Below are 14,327 nucleotides of genomic sequence, written 5' to 3'. Positions count from 1 at the left end.
ATAGCTTCTCACATTAAGGACAAAAGAAGAACCCGGCTGGTTCAGACCAAAGACCCATCTTGTTCAGCACTCTGTTGTGCCTATGAGAAGATCATAAGCAGGACCTCACTGCAGAAAAACTCTCCCCACTTGTGATTCCCATCAACTGGTATTCACAGGCAGAGGCATACCTAGGCTCTCTTGCACCCTTGGCAAGGAGATGTATTGTGGGAGTATTGTGGGTAACAGGAGAGGATATATTGATTAATATAATCCTTCCTAACTCGCACTAACAAGTTTCTTTATACAGCAGAATGCATTCCCCCTTTACATAAGCAATTCAGTTTGGCTTGCCCAGATTGGATATGTTCCTGGTATGATCCCTTGAATCCCTCCTAAAAGACTAAAGACACAACAGTCTTATTCATAAGTAACAAAAAGTAGTTTTACCCACGATCAGGCAGAGCACAGTGTGATCCCTGAAGGCAGGCTTTAGGCTTAAAGTTACAAACATGTACAAACATGTTTACCCCATATGGGAGATAACCTAGGGCAGGGGTCAGCAACCTTTTTCAGCCAGGGGCCGGTCCTCCATCCCTCAGACCATGTGGGGGGCTGGACTATATTTTGGGGAAAAATATGAACGAATTCCTATGCCCCACAAATAACCCAGAGATGCATTTTAGATAAAGACACATTCTACTCATGTAAAAACACGCTGATTCCTGGACCGTTTGCAGGCCGGATTGAGAAGGTGATTGGGCCTGATCCGGACCACGGGCCTTAGGTTGTCTACCCCTGACCTAGGGACCACTGGTTGACAGCCAGCAGTGCAGTCGAAGTGAAGCAGGAAGCAGGCAGGATGGGGGGGGGGAGGGATTGACCTTTTACCAGGTCTGGAAAGGTTATGCCCACCTACTAGTCACATGCAAAAGGAAGGATGCTCCAGCCAGGTGTAACAGGAAGTTCAACTGGCTGGACCAACATTCCCCATGCATGTTCACTGTAGGCAAACAGGAAATGTTGTACTTGATTGCTCCAGAGGATTATATCCCACATGTATCGGAGTGGAGGTGTGATATTGGGGGGGGGGGCTAGGGCCTATGTCCTTGGTGGAGGCTAACCTAGCCACCCCCTAGGTGCACTTCTGTTCAGAGGCCCACTGCCTCTGATCCTAGAGGGAACATTTAGCCATCATGACTAGTAGCCATCGATAGCCCTGTCTTCCTCCATGAATTTGTCTAATCCTCTTCTAAAGACATCCAAGTGAGAGAGAATTCCATAGTTCAGTTATGTGAGGACTTTCTTTTACCTGCCCCAAATCTTCCTGCATTCAGCTTTATTGGATGTCCCCACCTCTCAATATGATGAGAGAGGGAGAAAAACTTCATGCCAGGCCAGTAATGTAACATGGAAGCCTAGTCCTGCCCCCATGAGTGCAAAGTGAGTGAGAATATTGGCTATGCAGGGGAAGCTTGTAGGTAGGACATAATAGAGTCTGTTCTTAGTTTGGGCTACTCCTTTGCTGTTATTTTGTGTGCCGTTGCCATTGTGAGGTGGGCGGGGAAGACCAAAGAGTGGGAGAGATTATGAATGTGCATTCTCCTCCTGCTGCTGCTTCTGGTGGTTTGTTCTGTGTGTGTTTCTGCATTGCCATGAGGTTCTCTCTCTCTGGCCTATTCCAGAATCGCATCCCTTTCATGGTAGCCGAGCGTGTCAGCTGGGAGTCCATGTGTGAGACTCTCAACCAGAAGTTCATGGCTGAGGTGGAGACAACTAAAGGGCTGCTCAAGGAGCACTACTACTTCTTGGCTCAGAAGATCTTTGGTGACAGCAACGCCAGCCCTGAGGAATTCCAGAAGCGCCAAGTCTCGTGGTCCCAGTTCAATAAGGTCCCTCAGTGGGTTTTGTAAGGAAGGTGGGGCCTCCCTGGTTCCCTCCCTTCCTTTACTCACTCACCTTTTCCCTTTACAGGAGATTCTTCCTGGCCGAGGATTCACCTTCTGGCAGTGGTTTGATGGGATTCTCTACCTCACAAAGAAGCACTTGAAGGATTACTGGTCTGACCGGTAAGAAAGCAACTGGACTGAGCCACTGTGTGGTGTAATTAGCCAGTAAAAGTGTTGGACTAGGCCTGAGGAGAACATCATGGGGTAACCTTGGGCCGGTCACTATCTCTCAGCTTAGCTTACCTCACAGGGCTGTTAAGAAGATGAGGGGGAGGGTCCTCCAGGGTGTTAGGAGAAGGGTCTGTGGCACCACTTCTGAACTAGCGGTCCCTAGGCTGAAAGTCACAGCTGGTGTTTCCTTCCCTTTCCCAGAGCTGAAAAAACTCACAGGCCTCAGGGTCAGCAGGGCTCTTCTGACTGGGGGGGTTTCCAGGTGTTTGTTCAGCATTCACCCTGATTCATTTGCAGGGAGATTAGACAACACTGACTTTGTGCTGAGCAGTCATTCTGATTTGCTTGTGCAGAGATTAGATGACATTTCATCAAAGCAAGTGATATTCCACACTTTCCAGTGCTCCCCCCCCCCATCATTTTTCCTTATCACAAAAAGGCTGATCTTTTAAATCCCTACCCCCCCGCCCTTCTTTCTCTCTTTGTGTCCGTCTCTCCCACACAGACTCATCATGGGCTTTATCAGCAAGCAGTATGTTTTCAGCTGCCTGAGCAATGCTCCACCCGGCACTTTCCTGCTGCGCTTCAGTGACTCCGAGATTGGTGGCATTAGCATTGCCTACGTCACATACGCTCTGGACGGTACGGCTTCGCGTAGGACAGCAGGGCTGGCTTCCTCTTGCCTCAGCTAGAGCTGTAGGGGATCGTTGGGGGAGGGGGGTTGATTCACTTTGCATTTATAAACGGACCTATCTAATTTGCACTTTCTGAAACAAAAACAACAAGAAACTGAGCACAACTGTCTTTCGCAAATCACAGTCCTCTGAATGTTGCAATATAGTTCTCCAACCACAAAATGTGCCCACTATGGCAACATGTGTATAAATGCATATATGAGTGAAAACAGCATACAACAAAGCATTATATAAAGGAAAATCGTTTTGGAAAAAAGGTGCATTGAACAAAATAGCATACAAATTGCGAGAAATGAGCACTAACATGCTGCTAAATTTTCATGAGGTCTTAAAAAATACACACAAGCTGATGTGGAAATACAAAGAGCTGAACTTAATGAACTGGAAAAATGAGGAAGTGAAAGAAACCCAAACTGACAGATTTGCCCCTCCCTAAGGATCCCCTGTCTAAGCCCCCACCCCGGAGTCAGAGGGGTTTGTTTTGTTTTTAAAATCACCTTGGCTGCAAGCCTATGCATCTTTACTTAGGAGTGAGACCCACTGAGCCAATTAGGTCTTACATGTGAGTCAATATGTTGGGCTCACGCTGTTTGTCCGCCAGTGCTTTAGAAACTAGCATTCTCCCTTGCTGTTCTGGTTTGGAAATGGATTGGTAGACAAGAACTTATGCCTTCAGCCCTGGTTCTGATTTGGGCAGGGGTCCGAAGGCATTCTAGCTTTCTGCCAGCCAGCTTTCAGTTGTGGGCTTTCTCCCGTGCTGATTCCTGGCCTGTCCTCACAGTGTTAAGACAGTTCTGGTGTCAGAACCGGGCTGGGGAATTTGAGGCCCTTTGGACGTAATAGAACTCCAATTCCCATCAGCCCTGGGCAGCATGGCCAGTGGTCAGGCATGATGGGAGCTGGAGTCCAGCAACATGTGGAGAGCCACAGGTCTGTGTTACAAGTGTTGCATTAAGTGAGAGCAGGTTGCTTACAGGAGCACACGGTGTCAGCATCAACATAGCACGTTGCTCTGTTTAGAATCACCCCATTCAGCCTTGTATGGTTTTATTCCCAGCTCTGCTATCTGAAATCTTTTAAAGATGCCAGAAATTAAACTTGAGACCTTATGCATGCAAAGTGAATACTCGTCCCTTACAGCAGTCCCCGTCCCCCAACACCCACTCTGGCAGAGGCTGGCCAGTTATCTGTGGCTGGAAATGAAATGGTGTGAGGAATAGAGGTTATGTGTGCTTTCTCCATCTTTGTTTTTATAAGAAAATAATAATAACAATAGCAATAATAATTTTATTTATTGTACTCCACCCATCTGACTAGGTTGCCCCAGCTACTCTGGGCAGCTTCCAGCAAAAAATACAAATAAAACAAAAAAATCAAACATTAAAAGCTTCATAAGAATTGCCTACTGGATCAGGCCAATGGCCCATCTAGTCCAGCATCCTATTCTCACAGTGGCCAGCTAGATGCCTGGGGGAAACCCACCAGCAGAATTTCAGCACAGGAGCTCTCTCCCATCCTGTGGTTTCCTGCAACTGGCATTCAGAAGCACTGCTGCCTCCAGCTGCGGAAGGAATTGCCAAGGGGAACGAGCTAGTGAGTTTGTACCACATCCTGGGTACGGCCACTACTGGTGCTTCACTTCCTGGTTTTGTGGTGTGTCCTTTATTAAAGAGGAAGCTGCTTCCCTCTGAACTCTGCAGCATTTGAACAAACATCTCAAGGAGTACTAGATGTCCTCTTGCTGAAGGGCTGGGGAAGAGTGGCTCCATCTTTAAGGGGTAGGTTGCAGCGTGGGGTAATGGTTAAGAGCGGTAGACTCGTAATCTGGGGAACCGGGTTCGCGTCTCCGCTCCTCCACATGCAGCTGCTGGGCTAGTCACACTCCTCTGAAGTCTCTCAGCCCCACTCACCTCATAGAGTGTTTGTTGTGGGGGAGGAAGGGAAAGGAGAATGTTAGCCACTTTGAGACTCCTTAAAGGGAGTGAAAGGCGGGATATCAAATCCAAACTCTTCTCTTCTTCTTCTTCCCTCCTCCCAGCTCTCCTCATGAGGAGCTTACAGTGTGACACCACAGGAAAAAACATGGAGGGCTTGTGGAAGCTGCTCTTACCCAGCCTAGATTCAGCCAGGGGCCCTCTTTCTGTGGCGTGGGTGAAGGAACTCAGGCCTGGGGGCTAAATGTTCCTCTCTAGCAGGCCCTTGGGACTCTTTGTAGGCCCCAACCCTTGCCAACCCTACTCCTTGCCCTCCTTGAGTGCTTTTGCCTGGCTGGAATGTGTCCTTGACCTGATATACTTTTGCTTGCTAGGATGGAGAAATTTGTCTGTGGAAACCTCTGTGTGGCTGGAGAAAATATTTGCAGCCTCATGTGCAGAGATAATATTTGCATTCATAGCTCCGCCTGCTTTCCCTCTGGCCCCTGAGTTTAACTCCACTCAATGGACCAGAATGTGGTCTAAACCCCACTTTAAATCCATATCAAAAAGAAAAGAACTCACTCTGAAAATCACCTACAGGTGGTACCTAATACCAAGAAAACTAGCACTAATACGCCCAGGAACCTCACCAAAATGGTGGAGAGGGTGCACCTCCACAGGCACATACCTCCACATGTGGTGGGAGTGTCCCAAAATCCAACTATTCTGAACAACAGCCGTACGAGAAATATGTAAAATAACCAAGCAAGTATTAGAAATCACCCCAAAACTGACCCTACTAAACATCTTCCAAGACAACTTACACCCACTTACACCACAAAGAACTCATAAGCCACCCACCTCATAACCTCAGCAGCCAGAAACATAACCAGACACTGGAGAGACCTGTCAGGAGTAAGCATAGACCAATGGTACCAAATAGTATGGGAAACAGCCTTACTAGGAAAAATTAACCAATAAACTGAAACTGACACGGGGACAAATAGAAGAAGACACCTTTACCCCAGTATGGCTCCCCTTTATCACATACACAGTCCAACAAGACAATGACAATCCACCAACAGCATACAAATCAATATGGCTAACCTGATCCAAAACACCCACCCACCCCACTCACACATGAAAACAAAGACCACCACAGCCAACCACAAATGAACAGCCACACCCTAGGCCAACCCCCAACCTCTCTCACCACCAAAGGAACATAAGTGAACAGCAGAGAACCTGCACAAGCAATGTTGACACAAAACCCCACATATATTAAGTAAAATAGAAACATCACCACCCGACCCCACACCTACTCATCTCCCCCCACCTTCCCCCCCCTATTCTTCCTAATGTCTCAACAAATGAAACCGATTTGTAAAAAAAAAAGTTACATGGGGAAAAAATATGAGAGAGAGACATTGCACATACCTTTGTAAATTAAGAAAATCTTTAATAAAAATACATTAAAAAAATAAAAGCAAGAGGAGGGGCAAAGAAAAATAATAATTAAAATGCGTGCTTTCTACTAAACAAACAAACAAACAAACAAAAGAGATAAAATGCCCCTGCTGCTATAAGAAATGACAGGTATCAGAAATTACCTCGCCAAGGCCCAAGAGGGTGAGGAGCAGTGGAATACAGCTGCATTTTTGTAGGAGCTCTGACCAAGAAGCAGGGATGGAGCTTCTGTGCCTCCAAGCTTGCACCAAGGCATAAAAAAACCCTTTAGGCCTGTGGTCCAAATCCAACATAGCTGCCTTGAGAGTGTAGGTACGTAGTTGGAGCTCAAATTGCCCTCATTTCTGTCTAAACCCAGCTGTTAAATGCGTTTTGCTCTCACCAAATTCATGTAAAAGGGAGGGTTTCGGAGTAAGAGGAGATTCTGTGCTGAATTGGAGAAACTTTGGGAAAGAGACTAGTTCTGCTGTCTAAAACAGTAGAACTTCCTGCTGTGCGTGAGGGACATTTGCCAAGGAAGTAAGATAACAACTCTTGTCCTGAGAAGCTGCTAAATGCATTCATTTGTTTAATGCAAAGTACATGGTCAAAAATGCATGTCACGTTAAGTGACAACGGGTCAGAAAGTGGAGGAGATGCAGTCCAGTCAGAGGTGGGTTTAGGGCAGCGCGGCTGGTTCCCCTGCCCTGGGTGCTGAGCTCAGTGGGTGCCGCAGGGCGTTGCAACTGTGATGTAGTGAATTGAGCAGAATGGAAGGCAAGAGGTTGGGAGGGGGACCAAATGTTGGCCTTAGCTGTGGGAGGGCGGGGACCTGCAGTCTCCACAACTGCCTTATAGAGGCAAAACCTACCGAGAAGAGTTGCTGTGCTCACTAGGTATGGCTCCCCTGTGCAGGCCTTGTTTCTTCTAATAAAAAGTTAACTTCATGTGATTTATTGCTGGCTGGCCCCCTGACAGTAAGGATGAATGACAGTGTTCAAGATAGCAGGCAACTGCTTTCTGCGGTGGACTGATATACTGGTTTCTTCCTGTGCTGCTTTTCCCCCACCTGGCTCAGGTTCCACTCAGGTGGAGAACATCCAGCCATTCACAACCAAGCAGCTGATCATCTGTAACCTTGCTGACTGTGTTCTGGATCTGCCGCAGCTTGAGATCCTGTATCCTGACAGGCCTAAACACGAGGCTTTCAGGAGAGGTGAGTGAGGGCAGGGGGAACCTTATTTGCTTGCAGCCAGAGGGACCTGGCCTCAGCTTTTTAAGGCCAGTAGAAGGCCCATTATTTCATTTATTTATTTCTTTTATTCATTCATTCATTGCTGCAAAGTATTTGCATCCCAAATTCTAAAACAATTGGAAAACTGTATTCCCTTGTATTTATTAACTTAATGGCCACATTCAAAAGTCACAGCTGAAAACTAGCCTTTCTCCTGCATTCCAGACTTCCAAGTTAGTCCTTCCTCCTCAGAATATCCACTCCAGGGCAAGGGGCATAACTGTTGTGGTTGCACTAGCTGAGCTCATCAACTTTTTTGAGTCAGACACTTTTTTAATCTTGATTTCTGTATGTGTGTTTTTGAAGGGCTTACCTCTCTTCTCCCCGGCCAACATATCTTCATCAGGGCTGAGGTGGGGTGGGCAGGGGATTGGCTGAGGTTTTAGTTTTTGTTTTGCTGAACAACTTTCTTCCACTGTCGGCGCGCACTCAGGTGTTGAACCACATGTCCCTGGGGCACCGGAACAGTGGGTGGGTTCTCCTCTCCTCCTGGGGCAGGGGAGCCGCCCATTTGCAGTTTCCACTTTTTGGCCTTGCTCTCTCTGCCCTTTCTGCCTGGGTCTGAGTCTGGGTGCTCTTGGGCCACTTGAGCACCCAATTTTTAATCCTTCTGTACTTGAGGTAGTGGGATTGTGTGCAGTTTCTCCTCACCTCCTCCTCACCTCATCATGTGGCAATGATCCAGCAGCCTTGTCCTTTTCCCTCTTCCCACCCAGAATGTGCAAGGGGTGAAGGGCTGTCTGCCATATATGCACATCTCTTTCCTTCGCCCCAACCTGGACAGCAGCAAGCAGCCCTTTTGTTATATCTAAAACTACAGAGACCTCCTTCCGCCGAGGAAAGCAGGCCTTTCATTGGTGGTATCTTTATTCTGCTAGTAGTAAATTGTTTTATCGTTATTACTTTGTGAAAGTGCCTCAAATGGGCATTTTTTAATGTTTCCCAAAAACACACAAACAATTAAACCAAGAATTAGAACAAGAATAAAACAAGAGCCCAAAATGTTCATTGGTAATATATAAAAAAGGGCAGAACTCAGCCCACCCCACTAAAAAAAGACAAGCAGAAGAAAAGTCCATTGACCCTGGTTAAGACAGGTTAGGATGTTTTATGTAACCCCCCCCCCCCAATTTTATGTAATTTTACTCAATATGGTCATTTCCTGTTTTCATGTCTCCTCATTCTTGCTGTTTGTACATGTAAATTTGAATAACTAATTTATTTATTTTTTGCTAAAAAAGGAAGAGGCTAAGAACATACCCATGTTCCATTCAAGTTATGGGTCAAAAGCCTGAGTTATCTTGGGATGTTGGGCTGAAGTCCAGCGGCATTTGGAGAGTCACAGGTTCCCCATCCCTCCTGTAGAGGGATGTAAAAATCACTGCGAATCTCATCTTATAGAAAAACGGGGGGGGGGTGATACCTATTTGTGTGTTGAGAGGAATGAACACTGAGTGTGTTTCCTCCCACAGTAGACCCACCAAAGAAGAACAAAGAGTACCAGCCAGCGAAGATGAAGATGACCGTGGATGTGTAAGTGGGTGGATTTTTACACTTCTGGTGAAAACTGCCCTGCTTCTTCTCACGAGGCTTTCTTGTCTTGGGTTGCAGTGTATATGTGTTGGAGATATTCCTAAATAGGTGAAAGGGCCCAGGGCACACATTTGCAAAAAAAGTATTAATATGTTGATTTATATGTATAAATGCAGCTGGGAAACTAAAGATAGTAGGTGGCAAGCAATATGCTCAGTATGGATGGGGAGAATTTTGATTCAGTTTATGTTGCAAAACAAAATGGCCTAATTTGCACTTTTTGAAACAGTGAGAAGCCGGGGCACAGCCATCCTTCAAAATTTGCATTTTTCTGACTGTTGCAATGCAATTGTAATGTTTACAAAACTGCATATTCTGAGATAAAGTGTTCATGAAAATGCATATATTAGTGAAAACAACATTCACAAATGAATTATATTGTCGGAAATTGCACTGCAAAAATGTTTGTATTAGACAGAATTGCAAACGTGTAAGAGAAATCAATACTAAAATGCTGCTGAATTTCCATGAAGACTAAAGAAAAGCAGACTGCTGGTGGAAATCTGGAGAAGTGTATTTAATATTGGAAAAATAAGAAACAGAACCAAAAAAGGGGGAAAGTGGGAACAGGAGGTCTAGGCCTCACTGCAAGAGACTTGGGACTCCATCCCCTGGGCCACCACCTAAGAGCGCCTTAATGAGAGCAGCAGCTACTGTATTGACTAGAAGTGTATTGTTCTTGGTGGTTCATCATTGGTGTATATTGCACTTTACAGCATAAGCTGTAGTCTAAATTAATTCATGGAGAAGAGAAATGAGGGAGCCCAGAGCAACCTCCACACTTGGTCTCTGGCTTCTCTTATATTTCTTTTGAGCATTTTGGTACTGTATTTAGATGTTAGAAACAGGGCAATGGGCAGATAACTGTGGTCAGATAGTAAAACCCTGATTTTGTCTCCAAACTGCCATCCTAATAAACAGCTTTGATTTGTATCCTAAAGGGCGGGAAATAAATAAATGAAAGAATGTTAAATAAATAAATAAGCAAGCAAATAAATAAATGTATGTTGATACCAAAACTATGTTGAATTCCAGACCTTGCTCATTCGCTGGTTCATTGAGTCACACCCCAGGTGGCTCCACAAGCAACCTTAGCATGAATCCTGGAATCTCATCTGGTCCTTCTTATGAGTAAGTCCTCTGCTATGAATCCTGCCATTTTTGTCCAGTAACTGTGCATGTGAAACAGCACTAAACTCTCAATAACTTTCCATCATCCTTTAGGAGTGGGGAGGACCTGCGTGCACCTCACTCCAACCATATGCTTGATGCACATTTAAAACACGACTCCCCCCCACAAAAAAATAATAATAATTGGAACTGTAGTTTGTTCAGGGCACTGGGAATTGTAGCTTTGTGGGGGACTATAGTTGCCAGGACTTTAAGCCGTTGGCTAAGTTGGCTGGGGACGGTGGGAGTTGGAGCCCAACTACACCTGGGGATCTGAGGTTGTAGAGCAACTGTCCTGGGTGACCTTGGCTCAGTCAGCCTCTCTCTGCCTAATCTACCTAACAGGGTGGTGAGAGCAAAAGCACCACCATCGATACTGTCCTAGATTTCTGGAGGAAGGGACAGATAAACGTGCAATGAATAAATAAAGTAATAAGGGTGGGATTTCTTTTTTTAATCACCCTTGCAGTCCCTTACAGCTCTGTGATTCTATGACCCCAGCTCTGCATGTCCATTCCAGAGTTTGGGATAGGATAGGATCTCCAACTTGCTGTTCCTTTGGGATATGTTTAACATATCCTTGCTCTGTCTTTCCACAGTCCTCATCTGATGATTGCGCAACCTATGGGCATGTCTCCCTCCATCAATACAACATATGGAAGTCCGAACTTGCTGCCGTAAGAATCGTTCCCTAATTGCAGACGTCTTTGCTTTTTGTGTGTGAATGAGTGTCAGATTGAATGTTACAAATGAGCCCCACTGGGGGCAAACATACCAACAGCCTGTTCTCTTCCTACCTGGCAAAACCTAGAGATCCAGGGTAGTGTGTCTGTACTATATTTGCAGTGGTCCTTTGTCATGTTGCAGCTCATGTGGCCACGCAAACTGCAGCATGGGTGACAGAACAGCAGGCTCACAGCCCAGGCAGGCAGATGAGCCCAGGAAGCTGCAGAGGAACAGGACAGGCTGAGGCAGCTGTTGGAACTGCTGCTCTGCTGCTGCTGCTACTACTACTACTACATACTTCACACTTCACACCAGTGTTGGTGTTTGGCCTCAGCAGTGCCAAGAGGTTGAGGAGGAGGAGAGCAGCAGCAGAGCAGGATGGTTGCTAAAGGAGCTGACCTGTCTTGTCCTTCCTGTTCCTCTTTGGCTTGTCTAGGCTGCAGTTTCGCTGAGCTTTATAAGAGGAGGGGGTGTTGTTTGACCAAGCAGGCAGGTGTCTGAGACCAGCAAGGGAGCAAGGAGGAGGTAATTGGAGGCAAATGGAAGCAGGTGGGCACAATACAACATAGGAGGCCAGATCACTGCAGGGTGAGCTTGGCAAACCTTCCCACAGTGCCACTGCTAGAGAGGAGGGCAATGAAGAGGACAGTTTGGGTGAGCAGAAATGAATGGGATGAGCTGAAAAGGATGTGGGGTTGGGGGGGGCAAATAAGCGGTGACGTTTTGGGGAGAGCAGTCTGCAAGGGGAGGGAGATGCAGGGTTGGTGAGGTCTAAGGTTTAGGTTTTGTGTATGTATATGAAAGCTGCTTGATAACTGTGCATTCGGGCACCTCTGAAGGTATTGTAACCAAATTTTGAATGATGGTCCCTGAGATTAAATTTTCATCTACAATTGGATGCCATTTTGAATCACAATGGGCTGGGCCTTTCAAGCTTACACTGATTTTAACCACTGGTTTCAAAACCATGCTGTGTTTCTTTGTTTTTTAGAATTCCCAAGCAATGCTGACTGCAAGGCTGCTAGTTAATGCATACAATATTAAAGCAAACGAAACAGCACCATGCACAATATTAGCATATGTGGAACCCAGTTTAAATACCTCATCTATTCATCAAGAGACAATTCGCTGCATTCAGTGAATGCATTTTGGCTCCTCAGCATAATATAGTGATGTTGGGAACATTCTATATATTAAATAAATATATTTCTGTGTGCATTTTCCTAGCACTAAGGCTACTTAGAGTTTTGCCCAGTTAAGCTAGTGCTTCTTTTGGTTTTCCAGCAAGAATACTGCTTAGAAGGCAAAAGCCCTGAACATCATTATCAGCCCCACTAGCCAGCCAGCCAGCTTTAGCTTAAGCTATTGCTTTGTGGGAGAGTTAGAACAGGACTTCTAACCCATTAGATGCCTCTCCCAGATGTTGTTGTACTATAGCTTCTGTAATCCCTGACTATTAGCCATGCTGGCTAAGGCTTATGGGGGTTGGAATCTAATTGTGCATGCGCACGCACACACACACACACGCACACACACACGTTCTGTTCCTTTCTCCGTGACTCTCTTAAGTTGGACATGTTTCCACTCAGTTCTTCTTTTGCTTCCTACAGTGAATTAATGGGCTGCCCTTACTCCCTGGGAAGTTCTTCACCCCTTGGCTCAATGGATGCCTACCCCATGCCTCATGATGTGGAAATGCCACTGGACTGCTCACACAGTGAGAACTCCACATCCTATGTTAGGGATCTTTCATTCCCAGTGCTACCAAATCTGATAAGGTAAGTGTAGCGAGTCATGGGCAAGGATAAAGGTTGAGGAGGCCAAGGCTCCTTCTCTCCACTGCCTGCAGTTGATAAGCTTTTCCTGTTGTGCTGCCTCCTCCTGTGACTGAGTCTGAGGGCCAAAGAATCCTAGGAATTAGTAGCTTGCAGCACTATCAGTTACTTGCCTTTTCATTGTCCTACAATTTGCAGCATTTCTTAGCTGGGAGCTTCTGAAAGGTTAAGGAGGTGGGAAAGTAGTTTAAATATATAATACAGGCATGCTCCAATTTTAGGAAGGTTGTGGGAGGGGGATGGTTGCAAGTGTGTGAGTTGGAAATTCAAGTGTATGGGATAATTCAGCAGGATGTGGGTGAAAGGGAGAGGTGGGAACAGGTCCAAGAGGAGCAGGAGTAGCTTTGATGGGCGTAACTTGACTGCTGATGAGGTTCAGAGTAGATGCCATGCTCAGTCCTGGAACCTAGTGAAGCCGAGTGTCTCTACAGACAGTGGGGCATGGAGACAGAGCGCGAAGGAGGTGCTTTGCCACTACATCTCTTTGTGGACATGTTTCAAGAGGGCTGCATCCTCCTTTTGCCCACCTTCTCCTTTCCCTCCCTAGGGTGCCTGAGACCATTTCCCCACCTTCCGACGAGGAGCTGGCCCATCTGCTACATCCCGAGTCAGAAATGAATCGCTATCATCAGAATCTGGGGTGATCAGCATCTGTTCATAGCCTTTTCATCTAATGCTTTCTGGGGACTTTTATGGACTGCACAGCAATCAAAGACTGGACATGCTCCCAGAGCAGTGGTGGTTGATGCCCCCTAAATCCTTGTGGGGCACAGGACGCTCCTCCCCTGGCTCCAGGCGTGCCCTCCCTCTCCCAGGACCCTCCTCTCCTTGCTTAAATCAAGGGCAGCTTTGATTCTGTGATGGGCCAGATCCGCGAAATGATATGTGCTGTCAAGGGATTCTTGCCAATTATGCCAATTATCCAGGGAAGTCACATAGGAAGCTGCCTTACTCCAGGTTAGACCCTTAGTTCGTCTAGCTCAGCATTTCCTACGCTGACTGGCAGCAGCTCAGACTAAGGGCTTTCCCAGTCCTACATGGAGATGCCAGTGACTGAACCTGGGACTTGTTGTATCCAAAGCTGGTGCTGTACTGCTGAGCTAGGACTGCGCTAGTGCCACTGCTTTGGAGCAGGGCTGAGGCTCACATTTGCTTGCTGCTTGGCACTGTCCTTTGGGGAGGGGCCAATATAGCCCTGGATGCTTTCCTGCTTGCCATGGAAGTGGTTCCTTCTGCAAAACATGGGGTGGATTTCTTTCCCCACCAGCAGCCCAGACAGGAGAGAGAGGGTATTTTTCTCAGGAACTAGAGACTTGGATCCTTCACTGGACTGCTGGAGCTTTCCTCTATCTACTCTGGGCAGGTGGGATTACTCCAACTGGCTCTTCTATCCTGGGTTCTGTTTTTCTGCTGCAGAAGACTCCCAGAATTAAAAACCCACAGATGCCACTTCTCCCCATCAGACCTTCTACTTTCGCCTGGTTGGGTGGGACCAAGATCCACTACCAAGTGCATATTCCAGAACTATCCCATTCCCAAGCAGTGATGGTATG

At 46.5% G+C, this 14,327-nt stretch overlaps 1 protein-coding gene across 5 annotated transcripts in view; it reads left to right on the top strand.

The window, feature by feature from the left end:
- Positions 1-14,223, top strand: part of STAT6 (signal transducer and activator of transcription 6) — a 54,383-nt gene extending 40,160 nt beyond the window's left edge. For all 5 annotated transcript variants that reach the window (XM_028721263.2, XM_077923757.1, XM_077923756.1 and 2 more), the window contains exons 13-21: positions 1,665-1,871; positions 1,954-2,048; positions 2,605-2,741; positions 7,235-7,372; positions 8,923-8,983; positions 10,079-10,174; positions 10,813-10,890; positions 12,550-12,717; positions 13,322-14,223. In XM_028721263.2, coding sequence (XP_028577096.2) covers positions 1,665-1,871; positions 1,954-2,048; positions 2,605-2,741; positions 7,235-7,372; positions 8,923-8,983; positions 10,079-10,174; positions 10,813-10,890; positions 12,550-12,717; positions 13,322-13,418 — 1,077 coding nt within the window. In that variant the 3' untranslated portion in view covers positions 13,419-14,223. The remainder of the gene's footprint in view (positions 1-1,664; positions 1,872-1,953; positions 2,049-2,604; positions 2,742-7,234; positions 7,373-8,922; positions 8,984-10,078; positions 10,175-10,812; positions 10,891-12,549; positions 12,718-13,321) is intronic.
- The last annotated feature ends 104 nt before the right edge of the window (positions 14,224-14,327 follow it).

Source organism: Podarcis muralis, chromosome 2 (assembly GCF_964188315.1).
Source record: "Podarcis muralis chromosome 2, rPodMur119.hap1.1, whole genome shotgun sequence".
Lineage (NCBI taxonomy): Eukaryota > Metazoa > Chordata > Lepidosauria > Squamata > Lacertidae > Podarcis > Podarcis muralis.
Note: the sequence above shows the minus strand (reverse complement) of the source record. Positions and strands in the feature narration are given on the sequence as shown.